We start from the raw sequence: 21,698 nt of genomic DNA, 5'->3' as shown, positions 1-21,698 counted from the left end.
AGAAATGATGGGAGTCGGTTCTGAAATTGTATACCGCATACTGCACTTACAGTGTGTAACCATGTGTACTAAGAAGCCATGATTTCTGCATGTAGTAGATGTGAGACTGCTGTGTACAGAAGTCCACTCACCGTCTGACTGTCAGACTCTTTGTAAACTTGATTTATTGGCAGCACTTCTGCTCTCTGCGTCTCTCATTAATCACTTTATCCACAAGCATCCAGGCCCTAGAAAACAGCGTGGTAAATGAAATCATTAGAATGCTGTTAAGGTCACAGGGCAAGTGCTAACTGTTACTGCAGAGAAATGTAAAACGCAGGGCTCCCCGTATGGAAGTGCCATAGGAAGAGAACAGCCCTAACTTAAAGTGATCCTTCACCCAAAAATAAAAATTCTGTCATCATTTACTCAACCTGTATGAATTTCTTTGATCTGCTAAACCCAAAGGAAGATATTTGGAAGAATGTCAGTAACCGAGCAGATCTCGCCCCCCATTAACGGCCATAGTGGGGAAAATAAATACTATGGGAGTCAATGGGGGATGAGATCTGCTCGCAAATGACATTCTTCCAAATATCTTCCTTTGGGTTTAGCAGAACAAAGACGTTTATACAGGTTTGGAACAATATGAGGGTGAGTAAATGATGACAGAATTTTCATTTTTGGGTGAACTGTCCCTTTAAGAGCCAATTGAGAACGAATCACGACTGTAAACATTTCAGATGCTGATGGTTTGAAAGACTGGTTGATGTCATGTTAACAACTAGCCATGTTTTCCATTATTTTGGCATCGACGTATTTAATGCTGAACATGATTCTATTAGCAAAGGCTTTGAGGCAGGGTTAAGATAAGGGTAAAGCACAATAGCTGGTGCATAAAAATCCCTTATAACCCCTTCATTAATTATAACACACAACAGATCTCTCCAAATGAAAACTTTTTGACTTTAGCATCTACATTTTTCAGTTGTCTTGGTTAAGGTTTTATACATTTCATAATTCTAGCTGTCTGTACATTTAATTGTTTGACCATTTGTCTGTGATTATTCTGTAGATCTATTTATTGATTTCCAGTTTTGTATGACCCTTTTTCATTAGGTTCTTTTGTAAACCAATTTATCCAAGTCCATTTGGATGTGATCCATTGTTTTGCGCATCTTCCATCAAAAAAAACTAAAAAAAGGCCATCCATGCAAACAAATTACCACAGAACGAATCACCAGGAATGACAAAACACTTTGTGCAAGCAAACCTAATTTCTCCAATGTGTGTGTGTGTGTGCAGCCGACCAATGACAACACATCCATCCCAGTGGGACTTTCTTCGTGACGTATTAACGCATATGAAATCTGCTTGCTTTCTGTCCGATGGAAAGTATTCAGCAATATAAAACGAGGTGAAGGGAGAGACTACTCAAAGAGACGCAAGAGCAACCAAAGGAACGTAAATACATCACCTGCTAACTTTTGACTGGAGCTGTTTCACCTGCACGGTTCTGCACATCTCTATAGCACATGTGAGTTCCTTTGATCTTATTTATTGCAATAAACATAACACACACTCGTTTTACATACATGTATGTATTTATATGCATGTTACATCCACAACATATATTCATACGTACGTTTACAGTAATACATTACCACATTTAAAATTGTGTTGATCCTTATCGGTATTGTTTCAGTAAAACACCTAAATAACTCAAATAAGACTTTATTTACCCTGAACACTTAGCTGATCTTATTCTGCTCGAAATGTCCCACATTTTGAGCAAACTTGATTCATACTTACGTTTGGTACATGCCTGAAATTGTCATTCGTGTAAATGCATGTCTTTCGTGTAACCGTGTAAACTTACTCGTGTGTTCGTGCGTGCGCAGGTTTAAAGCGATGCTCGTGAGGAACGGCTTTCAGCTTTTGCTCTTCATATCCCTTTGCAGTGTTTTTTATACCCGGACCTTAAGTTTACCCTACCCCTCCATGAGGTAAGACTTTAACTACAATTAAACATGATTAAAACAAACTTTCTGTAATGCTTTGTATGACGGGAGGAGCGCGCACTTGGTAAGAGGGATGGATGCGCGAGCGCAGGTGAATCGCCTCAGAAAAATGTATGAACGACAAAACACGGGAAAATAGCAATAAGAAAAAAATTCGACGCATATTAGATTAGATATTAGATTTAAATTAATTAAACATGTTTTAAGTCTGAGTAGTAGTAGAGAAATAATGAATCAAGTATTGATTCATACGTCGTATAGATTCTATTATAGGCCTATTATATTGTATTATGTGGCAACATGTTGTTTGTTTATTTATGTTATTCTTAAATGCTTCATTGTTTCAAAAATGCGAAATTTACCACGGAACCATTATTCTGGACGAACTACAGTGTTTACAAATTTTATCCAATTGAAATAAATATAAACAGTGTGAAATTCTTTTTCTGTCATTTTGCTTAATTTCTTGTTAATAATGACACAGGAGCCAACAATACCTGAAGCACCGATGGTATATTGAAGTAATCTATGGTTACCATGGTGACGTTTTTGTATGGGTGACTGTGGACATTGCTGGGAGGCTTTAAAGCATTAAACAATTAAAGCAAGCAGCTTTTAGATCAAATGAAGTGTAAGAGCTACTGAAATAGACAGCCTTTTGTTGGTTCGTTCATATGGTTGTATAAGAGCTGGCTTTGTGTTCATGTGCAGAGATCCCAGACACGCCGACGGTCTCTTCACAAGTGGATACAGTAAACTTCTCGGTCAGCTATCGGCCAGACGGTATCTGGAGTCGTTGATTGGAAAGCGGGTGAGGTAAATCATCACAAACCCTGACACGGTGTTTGCCTTCTGAACGAAACTTCTTAGACCAGCCGCAATGTGGTTTGCTGGTCTTTACTGGTTTTAAATGATCTAACTGACAAATGCCCGAAAACCCTCAAAAACCAGTTCACCAGATAAGCCAGTTGAAACCACTTGGTGTCTATAGCTATACTGTAGGTCAAGTAACGTCAGACTGGTTTTAGATGGTCTTTTAGCAGAGATTGTGCAATCTGCTTGGTTGAGCGATGTGTTTTATGTGGATTATTCTAGTAGGCTCTATACTGTAATAAACATTTGTTCAAACTATTCATGTTTATTTCCTATTTATATATATATATATTTAGATGAATGAATCTGATCGAATCATTTCATTGAGGTGGTATCCGAGGTGTAAAGTCAGCCTATTAATTTAAGATATTTATCGATTTTTGATTATTTTTGAAAACTCTAGAATTGCTGTGTAATGCACTTTATAACATGAGATGCGAAATGTTTTCAGATGGTAATGGACGTCTGATGTTTTTCTTTAGTGATGATTTGCTGGAAGACCAGGCACCAATGAAGCGTCATTCAGACGCAATATTCACAGACAACTACAGCCGCTTTCGCAAGCAGATGGCGGTGAAGAAATATCTCAACTCGGTGCTCACGGGAAAGAGAAGGTATCAAACAAGTGCTTACAATTGCATTTATAGACCACAAACCTTGGCTCAAAGATGTAACCGATGTACTGTTTGCCGTGTGTAATGTCAGTATAAGTACTGCGTTGGTTTAAACAATCACCGTGTAATGTTTCCGGAAGAGATATTAAACCAGTTTTCTCTTTCTTCAGTCAAGAAGACCCACCCAGCGTGCAGGAGGAGTTGACTGGTGGAGAGACCACGTATCGGGAGAGCTACGATGACGTCACTGTAGATCGACTTCTGAATCATATACCATTGGTAAGTTAGATGACTGTACCGTGTGTGAAATATATGATTTGCATGTAAATACACTTCATTTAAACATTCTGCTCTTTTCTCTTCCAGCCTTTCTGAGGACAGTTTGACCGCAACTCTCCATGACCATCATAGGTTTCCCATTTACACCGTATAGTTTAGGACATCAGCATATGACGAAAACAACATGTTAAACAAAAAAATGTGGTTACCTATGACGTAAATGTTGCACTGTACATAGAAAATAAGCTTTAATGAAAGACGTTAGCTTGGAGATGTACATAATGTGCTTTGGCCTCTGAGCCCACACCTTTGGGTTTGACCTGTTTTCTGTAAATTGTAGATCAATAAAAGTGTATTGAAACAAGTCCCGGACTGGTACAATAAGAGAACCGTACATTCGGACCTGAAGACCGCCGATCGTGAGCACCAAATACACTCCAACATCAAATGGTCATGTTTCACACTGCATTTTGTACATGGAATTATTTTGTAAAAATGTTGCTGTTACGTCTAAAGGAATCATTTGGGGGCTGTGAGGGTCGGGGCACTGGAAAACTTTATTTTTTGCCATTCAAAGTGTAATAAAAGTTTGAAGAGCCATAAACATTTTGACTGCGCTCAGTTTCACTGTCACAGGCTTTCAGTCACATGTAACTTCAGCAGAAAACTTCGGAATCTTAAATCATTTCCATATATGACCGTGTGCCGTCTTCCGCCTGTTTTCTGCCACAAGAGGTGACCATTATTTTGAGTAATGCCTCAATTATATTTCTAAGGTTTATGGCTGCCATTTGTTTCTCATCCCAGACAAATCCAGATAAATCGCACCTAAGGTCGGCAGCTGAGAGTAAAACAAAAATAAAATGAAGTTGCATACTTATAGGAAAGGAGAGAAAAATGCCAGAAAGATCGACAGCTTTGGCCATCGTGTATGAGATTATGTGTGCAATGTGACGCTATCCAAAAACAGCTGGTGTGTTTTCAATAAAAAGAGGGTTAATCCGCTCGCCACACATGCAATTACTCGAGCAAATGAAACGGAAAAGGTGCATGATGATTCAATACACACATGTTCGACATTAGGAAATGGTCATTAGTGTTAGCCGGCCTGTGACTAACCGCGCGTACGACGTGTCGTGAGCAGCCCAGGAAATTCGAATCATAAATGTCAGAGGATGCAGAATGCCAGACGTGGCATTATATAAGACAATATTCCCAGTAAGATGAGACTCAGGATGCCAAATTTAGTCATGTCTGTCGAGGTCAATTTATACGTATGTCAGTTGGCCTGGAAAAACGGTTTGCAAAAACAATCAGAACCGATATAAATAACAAGACCACTGAATTTCATTCCAGTGCAAGGGCAAAGGTTAGTGTTACATGTGTTAAAGTTTTGCATTTTTAAAAGGAGAGTTCACACAAAAATGAAGATTCTTCCATCATTTCCTCCTCCTCGCCTCATTCCAAACCTGCATGACTTTCTTTCTTCCACAGAACACAAACGAAGATATTTTAAAGCACGTTGGTAACCAAACAACATTGAACCCCATATGGACACAATGAGACATTTCTCAAAACGTCTTCTTTTGCGTTCCACAGAATTGTGGGTCTTCGATGGGGTTGTTAGTGATGAAGTGCTCCGCTTGGCTTGGGTAACTGAAGAGGCTGTTACGTGCTCTCGTCTGGATCTGGTTCCTTTCATGCCTGTGCCATTTTGGCTTGTCATTTTTAATGACGGCCGCTTCCAAGAAAAGACAGAAATCACGGCGAATGGAAAAATAACAAACGATCAAACGAACGGAGGAAACGAGCGCTGATCATTCAGCATCGTGTGTCTGGTATTCATTTGTCACGTTGAATTTGTATCATCACGTCACTGGGAGCTAAACGGAGCAGGACGAGACGCAAAACCCAACATGACTAATAGAAAATCGCTTATGCACTGAAAGGATTTGCATGATGTGCTGTGTTTATCGCTGCCCGTTGCTTGTTAAGCACACAAACGGGCTGAAATGTTAAAGTGTGAGTGTTCATTAGTTTGTGTCATCTGAAGCAATGGCACGGTTCTATGTGGTCAGTATAAAACACACATGGTGGCTTGCGGCAAACTATTCCGTTTCTATCCCTGATGTCTTCCAGGCTTCTGCAGGTATGATGTGAAGATAGAATCCATGGTGACCAAGCCTAATCTTTGCCTATTGAATTGTTGTGGTGCAAATCAGATGTTGTGTGATTTGTCCGGCTCTGTGTGGAGAGGTCCGGCTCATTTGCTCTCATTACTGGATGGCTAAATGGAACGGCTGACCAGAGCAGGTAAAAATAGACTCTACACTGGTCCAGCTCTGATAATGGGTGCATTACCACTTAAAGTGATTCACCGTAGAAATGGCCGGCCGGGAACCACTTGTTTTCGGCATTAGCGTGTGTATGTGTGTGTTTTTGCATTGCACTTTTTCCATGAGCCCTTTTGTTCTTCGCATCTCTCTCCTTTGTCCTGTACACACTTTTGGTTCGCGAGGAAGAACATTTGCCCGTGCGTCGTGCTGTCACGCTGACAGTAAACAGTTCACATTTGAGTCTTTTTATGACCTTTCTTAAGAAAGATGTGAAAAGACACCGATGTGATTCTCTGGCCAAGCGCCTCTTCGTGGAAAATAAAGTGGAACCTAACATGGTTTTGCATGAGCTTTCTTCAGACACTGTAAAACTGAATTGTTCTTTTTTGTTGTCTCAACTATCTCAAAATAAAAATAAGTTACCTGGTTGCCTTAAACTTTTGAGTTAATTCAACTTCAAAAATATTAGTTCACCCAATGAATTTGATGCAAACTCATTGTGTTGACTAATATGTTTAAGTAGAATTAACTCAAAACTTTAAGGCAACCAGGTTACTTATTTTTTTTAAGTTGAAACAACAAAAAACAACAAATCCTTTTTTACAGTACACAAATGAAGACATCATGTGATTCGTTGTCGTGTGTATTTCTGTGTATGTTTATCTCCTGTTGTATGTCCACACATCTGCACGCTTTCATTGGTTGTGTGCTCCAATTGGTCCATAAAGATCCGCCACCCTTTAAAAACAACCGATGGTTGTTCTCGTTCTGTATTCGCTGTTGTTGATCTTTTCTCTTTTCATTTAGATCTTCATGACATTGTAACTAGGTTGTCATCTTTTCACTTTGTAAATACCTGTACACTTTAACACAAAAGCATAGGGGTTGAGTGCCATTTTTTCCTCTGACCTACGCATCTTTTTCTCCTGTTTTTGGATAGGGAGTTGGGGTGGGGCACATGTTTTGCATATTATCAAAAGACTATAAAGACAGAAAGTCCCATTTTTCTTTTATTCATTTGTGCACCAAACAAAGTGATAAACGCAACAGCAAAATGTTGCATGGTTTAGTCCAGTTCTACCTTCTTCATGACCCACCTGCCTACATATATTTCTAGCGCACATACAGTATTTTTGGACCACTGTAGTGTGATGCATAACTGGAGAAATCAATGATGTAGTCAAGACTTCACCTCCATCATCCGCACCACGCCGCTTCAGCAGTATGGAAATGTCACCGATGACTATTTTGTGAAATGTTCAAAATAAAACTCCCAGATCACTATAGTAAAGAGTTTAAGACCTGTAACGTCCCTTCCTGTGGCTCCAAAATGATCACATGACCTCTACGGCTCTGATGATTGGCTCCACAACTGAATGTCCGTGAGCCAATGACACATTTTCTTTTTATCCGAGGTGTCCTGCAATGAATGGGATTGTTCACAGGCAAGCAGAGGCCAGCCTTTTCCGCTCACCTCAGGAGGTGAAGCGTTACTAAACCCTCTGCACTTGCGCAATGTGCACGATTGCAGCCTTCCTCCGGAGGAAAAGAACGGATTCCTTACAAAACGGAGTCATCCAAGAGGCTTAATCCACAAACAGAATTATCCATCCGTGTAAGACTCGATACATTAATCCCTACATGTTCTGCCAATCAGTTTATGCTAATACACACATTCTCCGGGGGAGGAAGACAACCGCAGCAATATGTGATAGTAAAACACAACACCTGTCATTGAAGGACGATTAAGATTTCATAAGAATATGACTCATAACATCCCACATCAACATCTGCCTTACATACCCTTCTAACTCAAAACCCGTGCACGTGATGGCCCGAGTGTGAGCCGTGGAGAGGATGAAAACATCTCAGTGTTTCCTGTCTGATGTGCTTGGGGCCAATGAAAACAATGACAGCGACCTTTGGAACCCTGATGCACGGTCACGTGACAGATGCCAGTCATTCATCATAACCATCACAAATATGAGTGAGGGACTTGAATGGGACATGGGTCTATTTAAGGAGACGTAAAAGACAGGTGGAGAAAATGCATTTGACCAGCAATGAGGAATGTTCTCACATAGACAAAAAACAATATAGGATATAACATGAAGTATATATATCAATGTATGGTAGATTATATTTGTGGTTCACATGTCTGTAAGGGACACCTTTAGTGCCACATCCACCTGAAGGAAATGACATGTGTATAGCAACATTACATTCACCGTGAAACATCACACACACATACTGTACGCATGCACAGAAAGGTCTGCATGTAGTCTAGAGGTTAATCACAACAAATAGCTCACAACCCAAAAATTAGATTTCTATTCCCAAGCAGCATGACTCATAATGGCATTCGACAAGAGCCGTATACAAATACCTGTTTTGCTCTCCATATCCCCCAGTGCTCTGGAGCTTCATTTGTAGTGACCGTGGTTTAATAAATCAAATGAAAATACAATAAAATACAGCCCCAGCGCTCTTCTCGTCTACAAAGGTCAGCTGTAAGATTAATTATACCGCAAGGAAAGGCTTCACGATGGAATATTTCCCAACTACACAAGCCTGCTTTTATTATCCAAATCCTAATTTTCTACAAATCGATCCTTTATATTTGAATGTTTTGCCATTTTTTCTTTCAGAATCAGAAAGAGCTTTATTGCCAAGTATGTTTGCACATACAAGGAATTTGTTTTGGGTGACAGGAGCATCCAGAACACAGACATTTCTGAAGGAAAATATAGTTACTGGCTCCTCAGTGTCTGACAGTTTTCCATCAGTTAATCGAATCTCTACGTTTACTTTCATTTAGCAGATCCTTTTGTTTAAAGCAAAACGGGGCAACAAGTTATTTGAAGCTAGAAACTCAAAACGCAATGCTAATAAATTAAATATATGGCAATACTGTCAGAAGTGAAACTGGAGAAATGATAAAAGTGAGAAAAGACATTTCTTTGCACAATTGTCATACCAATCCTGTGCCAACTAAACGTGTGTATGGGAAATAAGTTTCATTTCAAGTTTGAAAGGAAATTCAATTTCAATGGAAAATCAATTGCAATTGTAATTAAAGGTTAATTGGTCTTTCGCTGCAAGCAGCGCAGTTGCATCTATTCATATCACTTTTCCATACAAAAATTGAAATGGCTTTTGCGTGCCAACAATCAAGTTTACATCCTCTATAGTACAACTAAATTACATTCAGGGTTTACAAGAACCAGACACATTTATCTGCATGTGACGCGTCATGTGGTTCATTAGAATGGCTGTTTATCACGTGGAGAAACTTGAAGAGTTATAATTTAAACGGTTTTGAGGACCAAACTTAAAAGAATGAACCTATTTGCTGAAGCACATTCATTGTCAGGATGATTTTCTCAGAAGGACAACATTTCAGATTCAAGCGAATCACTTAACGCCTGAACTCAGATTTCTCTGTAAATCACATCAGAAAAGGACAGGTTTTGCTTAGCAGATCTGACTTCTGACCCATCAGGTTGCTTGATATTACAAGTGGAAAGAAAGCATCATTACATCAAGAGCTGTCTATGACCCAAAATGCATTCATTTCAGCCTAAATTAAATTCTATATTAAAACAGCAACAAGTCACGACACAACAGTTCTCTGCTGCCATCTAGCCACGAGTCAAAACCTAGATGAGGACTTCGTCACTACAGCGGTCAACAAACAAACACGTGCTGAAAAATATACACGGCTTTATTCAACCATTTAAATATTTACAAGTGTCCAAAGACAAACAGAAATGGGTCATTTCATTGATAAAACATCTGTAAAATCTTATAAAACATTCACATTTACAATCTTAAGAAGGCTGTTCAACCTCCCTTTGGAATACTTTTTTTTTGGCATACAAAATGATTGTAGTGTCTTTGTGCAGCAGCCACAAACGTAGCCAAATTCACTTCACATTCAAAAATGTGCAATTGATAAAAGACTCATATTCTAAAAGTCTTTCAAAACGGTTCAGAGGCAGTTCATTTTTTAAAGGTTCTTGGTAACAGTGACTCTCTCTCCAGGCACGGGTGCTCAGAGACGCCTGACGCTCCTTTTGCTCCGAGCGGAGCCGGCGACAAGTGCGTTTTGGGATGAGGAGAAAGTCCGGACGGTGCTGCGGCACGGGGCAGAACCGTGATATGCTGAATGACACCGTGTGCAACTTTCAAACAAGCAGCTGCGCCGCATGCAGACCGCCTGCTGCATGACTCCGTCAAAGCGTGCCGGAGAGCCGCAGAGGACGCACGCTCGCAGAGATTCGTGCTGTTTTAGTGATTTAGCAACCTGGAAGAAAACAAAACTAGTTTTAGTCTAATGTTTTGAACTGGTGATCAGAGTAAACAAGCATGAAAGTTGCATAGTTATGAGAGTGTACGACATCCAATTTTTGTCCAACGCATCTGGTGTGAAGTTCGAGAGGAACCAAAGGTTTCATTCATATTTACTTGTTTGCAGTCATGTCGTGTTACAAATGGAAATTTTGTCCTTGAACATGAACAGCAGCTTTACCTCATGAAACTGTTGGAAGCGACTTGGTCTGGATGTGTTTTGCCCTCCGCTCGTCTGGCACTGGGTCTTTTTAACAGCTTTGTGAATGGGTGTAGAGGCAACGCCCTGCATACAAGAGAACACCACCCTGCTTAAGGTGAAGTCCCGAGACAAAGATCCCACAGGCCGTCCAGAATCCTGCGACAAAAACAAAGCAGCACTATTAGAAATGAAACATTTATGAAATGAAAACAAAATGGTGCATTATGGTCATTTAGGTAGCGCTTCCTTCTTACCCTTTGTGCTCTCTCTGCTTCTCTGCACCTCCGAAGGGCCATCTGATCCTGGCAGATGATTTTCCGCCACGACCGGCTCACTTTTTTACAGCTGCAACGTAAGATGGAATCAACGGTCGGTCAATCCAACACGTTCAACATGCGCTCGGCACACAAACCACAGGGAGGGACACAAACACAAAAGCAACCGGAAGATAAATGTACCTTATCAAGTCACGATCTCCCAGCAGGCCCAAGATCCTGGCAAGAATGTGCCGCATGTCTTTCCTCAACAGGCCAGAAAGAACGTCCACAAACTCCAGCCCCATTTTCCCACCAATCACATTATGAAGCCCATAATGCTCAGCAACTTTACTGACGACCGTCCAATCGTAACTTCTGCTCTTTTTAAAGCTTTTCACCAGTTCCCTGCACACCTCCTCCTGAAACTGGAGCACGGGCAGACAGGGCGTAGAATGACACTCAATGTCCGAGGACTGAGAGGACACGCATTTCTCTTCACCCCTCTCCAATGAGTTCACACCGTCCGCCTCCACGTGTTCTACCCGGCTGTTTTGGAGGGAAAGGTATCCGCTGTCCTCGCCGAAACTGCTCAGAACGACCTCATCGTCGGACGCCACCTCCTGCGTCAGGCACTTGTCCTGGTAGTTCTCTTTATTGTGAGGGCCTTTACTTCTGCTCTCCAGAGGGGTGGAGACTGCAGGGGAGCGAGGGCCGGCTGGTTTTCGTGGTGAAACGGTGTGACCCTTGACTTCATTGAGGTCTGTTTCAGGTTTCTCCATCTGGCTTAAAACTGTGGAATCCTCACTGTGTGCTGTACACTTCATATTTGGGCTCTATGAGGCAGCAAATGGCTGACCTAGAGGAAATGAGAAATAAGACATGTTGAGTTTTACTAAGTGTGTCGGACAATCAGAGCATTATTATTTAGTAGTCACTAGTAGTATTACAAATAATTAACCAGCATGATAATAGCATACAAACATAAATACACCCACAAAAAAAAAAGCTGTTCAAATTAATCTGAAAACTTATAAACATAAACTACACATACTAAACATAAACTGAACTATTTTACGTCCAAGACATCATTATTTACATTACTATAACATACCAAAATGCGTTAACATCGTCATCTACAATCCACAACTTCATTCAATTCAATTCAATTTTATTTATATAGCGCTTTTCACAATGTGCATTGTTCCAAAGCAGCTTTACAGGAGCAAATAAGAAAAACACAGAAAGGTCAAACACAGCACAGTGCATGGTGTTTATAGACCAAGCAAGATCATTCTAATAAATAATATCTAATAAATAAATAAATACAACTTCATCCACTTTAAGACTCAAATCTAACTGTTGAGCAGATTTGCTTTAAGCATTTCAATATAAAATCATCTAGCATGTTAACATGTCAGTATATCATCTTAAATATATTGTTATTTTACAAAGGGATGGCGTTCGTTTTAATTCATTCTCCATTTTACGCGCCTAAGTGCACGCAGTCCTGACGTGGCTGCGCATGATGCTCACTACAAAGGGCTCATATTAGCCACAACACCACAAAACTGGTTTCAAATATGTGCACGAAACGTTTGGATTGTTTAGGTCTTAAAATGCAATGCGCAAGACTGTAGATAAAAATGTAACATGCAAGCAATAATAAAAGTACTCCATAAAGAGGGAACTCAAACATGCTCGGTCATCTCTAGGGTCTATTTGCGTAAAAGCCCCTTTATCCACACGAGCTTCAGGAATATGAATAAAGCAACAGTGTCTTACCTCAATAAGATAAAAGCACTTTTTAAAAAGCCCGCATATGTCCTTAAAAACGCTTTCTGGTCGCTGTAACAGGAGCAGCGTAAACATTTAAGCGGCAACACTGGTCGCCAATTGTTAATGAATTCGAAGAAAAAGCGCCACTGGAAAAACGAGTTTGAAATTTGGCGAACAAAAACACCCAGCCAATCAGAGCGCAGCGGAATACCTTTAAACAACGGGAAGCCAATAGAAACCTTTGGGGGTGACGCACTGACGTCATGACGCAGAAAGCCGAGACGTCACCGCTGAATAAAGAGCGCCACCCAATGAGAAACGCGGCGTGAAAATGCGCCTTTTTAAATGCGTCAATGGAAATGTTTGTAATGGTATAATGCAAATTTATATTTCTAATGTTAAGATGATGTTTTTAAACGTTTTAAATGTATAAGCCATTTAAAATATATATTATTAGTCAGAATGTTTTAAATGTATCAATGAAAACGTTTTGTTTTCAGAATACAAAAATATCCAAATTATGTTGAACTTTATAATTAATAAATACGCATGTCAAAATGTAAAAGAAAAGCATTTTCACAAATGGCTTGAGGAGTTTGGATAAAACCATCCACTGTATAATGTTGAAATAACACAGATCACCAAATGTTCATTTACAGACGCTTTTATCCAAAGCGACTTACAGAGAGTTCAGGCAGCTGTGATAAAATACCGCAATTTATACATTTAAATGATAATATACCGCAATCTAGAATTATGTAATTGATGTAAAATACAATCTCATGTTAAGAATGATATATAGTACAATAGAGTAACTCTACATTACCATTTGTTTTAGGGTGAAGGACTCCCACTAAAGTATTTCACACTGTTGTGTTAAGATCTGGAGAAAGCCATGGAGTGTTTGAAACTGATGGATTGTGCTTATTCTCGGCCAAACAATTTGACCCCTTCAAGACAAAACGTTTACACATTTCTTTATTGCCACAAGTCACTGTTGGTTATAATCAATGTCTTTGAGAATGTCCATGAGGGATTCTTGCTCTGAAAACTGTTGCAGAAACTCAACCGTCTCCTCCAGCAGTTCCTCTCCTTGTAAAAATCCATGGACGTCGTGAATGGTCTTTCCCATTCTGTGATCGGTGATTCTGTCCTGAGAGAAGTTATACGTTCTGATCTTCTCAGATCTTCCTTTGGTGCCAATCTGTCATAGGGAAACATGCTCTGTCAGTTTATATCAGTCACTAAAATCGCAAAGAAAAGACCGGTTACTATATATACTGTACAGTATGTACCTGGAGTTTTCGAGCCTGGTATCTCTTACTGGTCTCCTCTTCCAGTCTTGCGCTGTAGAGTTTTGCACGCAGTAGCGTCATGGCTTTCTCTTTGTTCTTTATCTGAGAACGCTCCTGCTGGCATTCAGAGACTATACCTGAAATGCCAAACCGTGACAGGTCAGTCTAACTCTGAATCATAAAGAATAGAGAAACGAGTGAACTATGAAGTCCACTCCTTAAAGATCTAAATTCATATCATCTAAAGTTGAAAAGAAATCAAACCTTATGCACATCTTAACACAACCAACAGATATTATAATACTTTCTAAACAATGAATACTACAAATGATTTGTAGACCAGTGGGCAGGTGAACGATCCTCACAGCGCTGTCAGTGGTGTTGACGTGTTGTCCTCCTGCTCCACTGGCTCTCTTTGTCTCTATTCTCAGATCTTTGGGGTTAATGGAAAATGAGATCTATGAAATATACAATAAGAGAAGATAAACAATACAAAATCACTACTAGGCCCAACGAACCTTGAAAGCACAATAAGTCACTTTGAATAAAACTGTGTCAGATATAGACATGTAAATGTTATACCTCAGTGGGTTGGGGAAGAATGGCCACTGTCATGGTGCTGGTGTGCATGCGACCTTGTTTCTCGGTTTTCGGGACTCTCTGCACACGATGGACGCCCGCTTCAAACTTGAACTTCTTATAGCTTAGTGGACCACTGATGCTGGCTGTTGCGTGTCTTACACCCCCTAGACAAAGCCAAAAGATCCAAATTAGGACCTCCGGGCACATAATAATTAAAATGCTAAACATCCCCCCAAAAAACCCAGACATAAAGTATACATATTTATTTACCTAGTTCACTAGACATGACCTCAAGGACATCAAAGCCCCAGCCATTAAAAGCGGCAAAGTTTTGATACATATCAAAGATCTCAGCAGTGAAAAGCATCGCTTCTTGACCGCCCACCCCAGCAGTGACCTCTAGGACCAGATCACTCATGTCTGATTCCTCCTCCGGGATCAGAAGAGATAAAATCTGAAACATTGATAGAAACAAGCATTTTGTTCACCCATTTTCATCAAGTATTCCAAACAGAGTAACATTTCGTTTTCACCATAAAATAACAATGTTTTATCAATAAAAGGTTAAACGACTTAAAAACTTCTCTGTGGCGAGTCTGTATGCACGACTGTCAATAAGGGTAATGTTCCATGTTAATGAGAGCCATTCACACCTCACCTTGAGTTTTATGTCATGAATGGCTGCTAAACAAGTCTGGCTCTCTGTCTCTGCCAGATCGTGCAAGTCTGGGTCATTATCTGAAGAGAGACAAATGCAAATGAAATGTCCTGCATTTAAATCCAAATGACTCTGTATGCTCTCTCACTTTATTACCTTTCAACAAGTCTTGCGTGTCCTCCAATTCCTTCTGTTTGTCTTCCAGCTCTTTCAGTTTTTGGACCAGAGGGGCTAGTACAGACAGATTATTCCTCTTCATTCTCATGTCTTCATCATCCAGCGTTTGGTTATCAGTATTGACAGCCTCCAAGCACGAGTCATACTCCATTTCCTTCTTCTTCAGATAGTCATGCAAGGACTTCTTGCTGAAGATCTCATCCACAGACAGAATCTTTGTGACCATCGCAGGATGACTTGTATGAAAGGATCTTGGATTTGCATTTTCAAGCTCTTGTAGTGTGCTCTTAGCAGTCCTGTGAATGGCTGGACGCTTAAGAAACAGTCGAATGTCTCTTGTGTGTGTTGTGATTGTTCTGAGTCTGCTTGCACATGAAAGGGATTTACAAAAGCACCCGACAACCATCTCCGCTAACGACTGTCGTTTTATTAAGCACTTAAAAGTTAAACGATTATTAAATACAATTCACCATTTAAAGCGTTTTCAATACCAACATATTCAATTCTGATGACAGCAATCTTCACATGTACTGCGACTGTACGCTTCGTCCTCTTCCGGGTGAAATACTCTTCAAAATAAAAGTCATGGATGAGAATAGTTTCAGAAGGCTTTAATAACAAAACTTAGAGTGGATCACACAGGACTGAATAGCGCCTTGTTTTTAATGGGGATAAGGAATAATGAGAATTATGATAACTGTGGGGTTAAAGAAAATGCTGAGCATGTCACTGTATAATATATGAGGTGGAAAGACGGGTGTTTCAAGATAGGGTTCAGGAGGCAGGGCGGGAGTGGAGTTTGATGGGGATACTAGAAACAGAAGGAGATGGAGGGGGGATAGGGATAACCAGGAAATCATTATTTAAATTACAGGGTACGCTTAAAATGACACGATGTTACACACTCTTGTACAGTAGGTGGCGGTATGCACCTAAAAGTTGTTTGCAATCCGCCATTAATTAGAGAAGAAGACGTTTCAGAAGGCCGCGTTAGATTTTTTGTAAATATTATTCACACTGCCAAAGCATTGATAAATACAAATGCAATTTTAAAAATAGCTATTAAAAAAATGCAACAATGGTATAAAACATGTTGCTCCTAAAATGTGCTATGCTATGTTATATTATCGTTATTTAAGCGGAAGCAATTTATTACTTTAATTAATTGTTTGCATTTTTTGTTTGCAAAGAAATAATGTGAAATAATACAAAGAAATAATGTGAAACTGTGCAAATAATTGTTCTAATTGTATTTTTAAGTATTTATTTATTTTATATTTATAAAAATATATATTTATTTTGGTTTATTAATTATAATTTACAATCTATAGTAAAACGCATAATAAATCAAATCTAAACCTAACTTAAGTAGCAAATTGAGGCGTATGACGTGTATCAATTCACATCAGCCCCAGTTCCAAATGAAGCCGATAGGTGGCAGTAAATGTCAAATTTACTTATTTGTTTGCACTCGTGTTGCCATACTTACAGTCCAAGTTTTTAACGAGCCATATGCTCAAGAAGACGGGTGTGGCACAGTGAAATTGGGTTTCGTGATGTAAAATTACACACTCATTCCAAATGTTTTACGGGTGGTTGCACAATTTCTGTGCTGCATCAGTTTGGCTCATTGTTGACGTTGCATCACATTCTGTTCCATGCCATTCTCCATCTGGAGTGCTTGTAGAGAACATCTGGTGCTAAATATCCCAAATAGGTCCTACACAGATGATTCTTCTTCAAACAAACAACATCAAGCTTTAACGGGTTACATTTGACCTCATTCTGAAGAAGTTCACATAATAAAAAATACAAGAACTATATGAACATTTTGCAACTAGTTAGACTGATAAATCCAGTGCAATAAATCCTGCTTGAGGCTGTTTTCTTGACAAATATGAGATTTGACATTCCTTGCAGCTGCGTCCCACAAAGCTTTGTGAAGAAAGGGTTAATCCTCTGCAGATTACTTTGAGGAATTGCAAGGATTTGAACTATATGCTTCAAAGAGCAAAGATGACAATGGAGGGCTTTATATATACATCAAAGGTGACAATGGAATTAACATTATTCTTAGACATATCAATTTTTAGAAGAGCTTCCAAATATGGATTTATAATACATACTGCCACAAAGAAAGAACCCCAAACATTGTATTCACAGGCTTGAAGGCACTTTGGGATCAGAAGTGTGCTTGTGCTCTCTTTCTCTAAAATAAACTTGAATTGATATTTTGTTGTATGATATAAATCACACGTATGAATGTCTCTTAGCTTAGTCCAAAATGTTGTTTTGGTGTAACTGTTGCAGAGAACAGACACATACTGATAAAAAGAACACTTGTCTCTTTAACCGAAATGGATCAAATTTAATGACGTGGATTCTAATCTAAACCGTAAAATGATGCAAAGCATGCGGCGCTGAAATCTATTGAAAGAGAGCTATTATAGAGAGGAATGTGGAGCAACCTCACGCTGTGAAATAGCACACAACCATCATGTTTAGTATGAACGAGGAGAAAAAAGCAGCCTAAAAAAACCCACTCAGTGACACGCAAAGCATGTGAGAAAATGTGAGGAACCCACCTGCCCCGTCCAGGAATGTAAGTAACTACAACTGCAACGCTTTAACAAATTTCAATGTGACCCCTGTAGTTTTATTCATTTGTCATTCAGTGTTTATTCGATGTTTTCCTTGTAATTCTGACCGTTTGTGTAACTAAATCATGTCATAATTCATGGATTAAAATATCAACATTACACAACTGAACCTAATTCTAATGATCATAAATAAAAAGAAACTCAAAAATGCAACACGATATTGGCTGTAGTGTTGAGTCAGCGTTTAAATGTATCAAGTGCCAAAACAAAGAAGACTGTTGTGAGCCGAATGGAGCAGAATTTGTACGCAGCCCACATGCTGCTTCAAGTCAGAACGCCCCAGAGGATCCCATGAGAAAGACCTAAATATCCATCAGACCTCATGAAAGCCGACATGTCGTTTCATTCAATGAATTCAAATGCAAAGACGGAGTTTAACGCAGAAGATTTATTGATGCCATAGTCCATTAATCTCTTCTACACGGTTTACATTCTGTTCTCGCTGGTCAGCACCAAACCCACTTATCAATTCATGTCTGCATAGCTATCTTGTGCCTTTTCAAATTCATTTAAAGTGTTTGCGTTACCGAGCAGAGAAGCCTGGATCACTTATCCTAAATAAAATTGGTGTTGTTGGTCTTTTTTCAGAGGAAGACTGCAAAAAATCATATTTGTTATACACTTAATATCACTACTGTCACATTGAAAGATTCTCAAAGATGCTTTGCTAATTCTTATGCATGCCCATAAAGATCCAAAAGAATGTGAATCTGTTTCTTTGGTTCGTGGAAGATGAGGGAGTATTTTGAAGCATTATTTTTGTAAAGTGCATTTGGTGCTGTCCATAAAAATCACGGATGAGATCTCTTTAATATCTCAGTTATTTCTCATAGACATAAATGAAGCGTATAGCGTTAGTTCTGGCAGGTCACGTGAGTCAAGCTTGCATCAGCTTGTTGCATGTCAACAATGTGTCAAACTGAGCTCAGATCTGTCAAGTCTGCAATCAAAAGTCAATAATATTGAAGATTTCAATATGAACTCAAACATTTCCAGATTATTTGACCTCAACAATCTACATTCATTTTAGATTCATGTGTTTCAACAATTACACTCTCGTTTGTTTCTGTTTCATTTCTCCTATTTAAAGGGAAACATCTGAGATTAAGTGGGTACTTAAATGAAAGTAAGAGGCCCACCTGATCGGTTAATCCTGTCTTATTCCCTCTGAGTCAGAGGTGACCACCAGCCAACCTCAAAGTGAACAACCCAAACCCAACGCTGGCACAAACTTCATTAGAAGCTCGTCTGACCTCCCAGTTGCACCGCTCCACCCAATTCAGTGTTGAGAGGACCACACATGGCCTGGGCGTAAAGAAAGGAAAGTATTATTCATCAAGGAATGACGATTGGTGGAAAAGCAAAAGTTAAACCCTGCAAATATTGAATGGCTATGAAATCTCATCTCCTTGTAAGAATAACAAGCACAGATATGTTGTGATGAATTAGGTGAACAAATATCGTCCTCAGCTTTAAGGTTACAGAGAGTTTGGAGGTGGAAAGGTCAGTGCAGAAGCTTTAGTCAGATGGACGCAGCTGAATACCTTTTTATTTTTAAACGAAACTGTGAAGATGATCGAATCATTTTAAAACTCTTATTTAAGCATTCCAGTTACCGCTCATACTTACATACTATGTAGCAATTTGCAAGGACTGAGTAGTTTGCAATAAGCAAAGCAAAAGTCTGTACATCCATGATTACAGAAAAGCTTACACAGAGAGAGATACCTGCTGTTTGTTTCCCATCACACACTGAGAGAGGTCATCAAAACATACGTGACAGAGCGGGAAAACCACAGGGCGACTTCAAGTTCAGGGCCGATGAAGGCGAGCGTGTGAAGGAAGGATGAAAAAGCGTGAATTCCACAACTGGGCCTTTATCAAAACATCTGAGCGGTCCGACAGAGACCCCAGATCAGTCAGCCTAAGAGAGCGGAAGAGCAGATGTAAAAACATTGTCATCCCTTATAGAAATATTGTGTCAGGAAAACGTAAGACGAACGTTTAGACAAACAAAATATTTAGTTTCACTTCAAACCTACTAACACAATAGGACAAAAACGTAAAGCAGAAGAATCAGACAAACTTAAAGCAACAGTTTATCTAGTGAGCTGCATCGAGCGTTGACCTTCAAGTCAAACAAAACAGCTATTTGCAAAACCTAAGCAAGACTTTATTTGCTCTTGACAGCAAAACAAACAGGAACTTTTTTAAGAATAGTCAGAATTTAGTTTGAGGCACTTAGTAGTCTATAGTATACAAACATTTATGAAAAATGCAGCAGAGTATTTTGTTTTTTTTCCATAATAAATGACATTTTCGACACACTAAAAGGGACAGATCACCCAAAAATAAACATTCTGTCACATATTCATTCTCATGTCATTCAAAACCTGTATGTGACTCTTTCTTCTGTGTAAGACAAAAGAAGATATTTTGAGAAATGTTTTGTGTCCGTTCAATGGAAGTCAATGGAGTTCAATGTTGTTTGGTTATCAACATTCTTCAAAATATCTTCTTTGTGTTCTGCAGAAGAAAAAAGGAAATGCTGTAAATGCTGAAAGAATGTTCATGTTTGTGTGAACCAGGCTATCCCTTTAAGTAGAGCAAACACACTGAAGCCAGACATGCCCTGAAGAACTGTTTCTTGAAAAAATGTCTGTAAGATTTTCCAAAGTTTGTCTAAGCATTCTTTTCTAATGCCGTCTGGACTGTTCGCTCACCGGTCACTCAGCAGGAATCTGGCCAGCAAAACAAATTACATATAAATTTAAGTCTGAAGTAAATGAAGAAAACCTCATTTCTCACAAACAAATGAATGAAAGTGAAAAGAAATAATATTAGCGTAAACACAAAAGCTTTAAATGTTTTTTGCATTATAACATTATGCTCAGAACAATCAAGATTCTCACATTATTGTAATTAAAATCAATCTTACTCTTATAAATACTCTTGATAATGCATTTAGACGTTTTATGACCATTTTTCATATGGTTTCATCTTAACAACATAAACAAACGTTACTGCGCATGCGCAATTTTGTGACCCCCAAACTGAACTTCCGGTACACATTCACAAACAATATAGTGCCTGTAGATTATATCTGATAACAATCAAAAGAAACCGAGAAGAACTTGACTAAACTTCTCTCCAATATTTTTTATTTAGACTGCGACACCAAGCTCAACCGCTAGATGTCAATGCACCATACGGTTTCTTTAAATGTGACCGAACTACAGTACCCATTCAACAAATTGTTTATTTAATAAAATGAACATAACACAAAATTCTACAAATCGTTCATTTAATACAATTATTAGACAGTAAAATAATAATACACATTTTATATTTACATAAATAAAATAAAAATAGTTACATTATTAGACACTAGCCAAACACAAACCGGAAGTTAACTGTGGAGGTCAGGCGCGCGTGCGTCCGATGAAACGGTCTGTAATATATAAATAGATACTGAGAATTGGGAGTCTTAAGCACCAATAATTGTCACGGAAATGTAATGTGCCTAAAAATAAATTTCATTTCATGTTAAACAATCTTGTATTTAGGGTGAAATAAGACAGACATTTCTTCACCCTCTTACCATGAATCAGATTTTCAATCGATAAACGACAAAGAAGT

The 21,698-nt window shown here is 39.0% G+C and overlaps 3 protein-coding genes across 3 annotated transcripts; 1 reads left to right on the top strand and 2 right to left on the bottom strand.

Annotated features, from left to right (window-relative positions):
• The first annotated feature begins 1,389 nt into the window (after positions 1-1,389).
• Positions 1,390-4,360, top strand: vip (vasoactive intestinal peptide). The gene is made up of 6 exons (XM_057342453.1): positions 1,390-1,516; positions 1,881-1,985; positions 2,712-2,816; positions 3,356-3,487; positions 3,658-3,766; positions 3,854-4,360. Coding segments are annotated over exons 1-6 (462 nt in total). The 5' UTR covers positions 1,390-1,514; the 3' UTR covers positions 3,863-4,360.
• Positions 4,361-9,825: 5,465 nt separating this feature from the next.
• Positions 9,826-13,040, bottom strand: fbxo5 (F-box protein 5). The gene is made up of 5 exons (XM_057342404.1): positions 12,694-13,040; positions 11,113-11,767; positions 10,909-10,999; positions 10,634-10,810; positions 9,826-10,408 (listed from the first exon to the last, which is right to left on the bottom strand). The coding sequence occupies exons 2-5, from the start codon at positions 11,733-11,735 to the stop codon at positions 10,157-10,159; spliced, it is 1,143 nt and encodes a 380-aa protein (XP_057198387.1). The 5' UTR covers positions 11,736-11,767; positions 12,694-13,040; the 3' UTR covers positions 9,826-10,156.
• A 278-nt stretch (positions 13,041-13,318) lies between these two features.
• mtrf1l (mitochondrial translational release factor 1-like) lies at positions 13,319-19,301 on the bottom strand. The gene is made up of 8 exons (XM_057341421.1): positions 19,199-19,301; positions 15,379-15,968; positions 15,223-15,302; positions 14,835-15,018; positions 14,565-14,728; positions 14,323-14,440; positions 13,983-14,119; positions 13,319-13,891 (listed from the first exon to the last, which is right to left on the bottom strand). The coding sequence occupies exons 2-8, from the start codon at positions 15,803-15,805 to the stop codon at positions 13,679-13,681; spliced, it is 1,323 nt and encodes a 440-aa protein (XP_057197404.1). The 5' UTR covers positions 15,806-15,968; positions 19,199-19,301; the 3' UTR covers positions 13,319-13,678.
• Between the last annotated feature and the right edge of the window lie 2,397 nt (positions 19,302-21,698).

The sequence above is a fragment of the Triplophysa rosa genome, linkage group LG9 (genome assembly GCF_024868665.1).
Source record: "Triplophysa rosa linkage group LG9, Trosa_1v2, whole genome shotgun sequence".
NCBI classification, from domain to species: domain Eukaryota; kingdom Metazoa; phylum Chordata; class Actinopteri; order Cypriniformes; family Nemacheilidae; genus Triplophysa; species Triplophysa rosa.
This window is presented reverse-complemented; position numbering and strand designations above follow the sequence as displayed.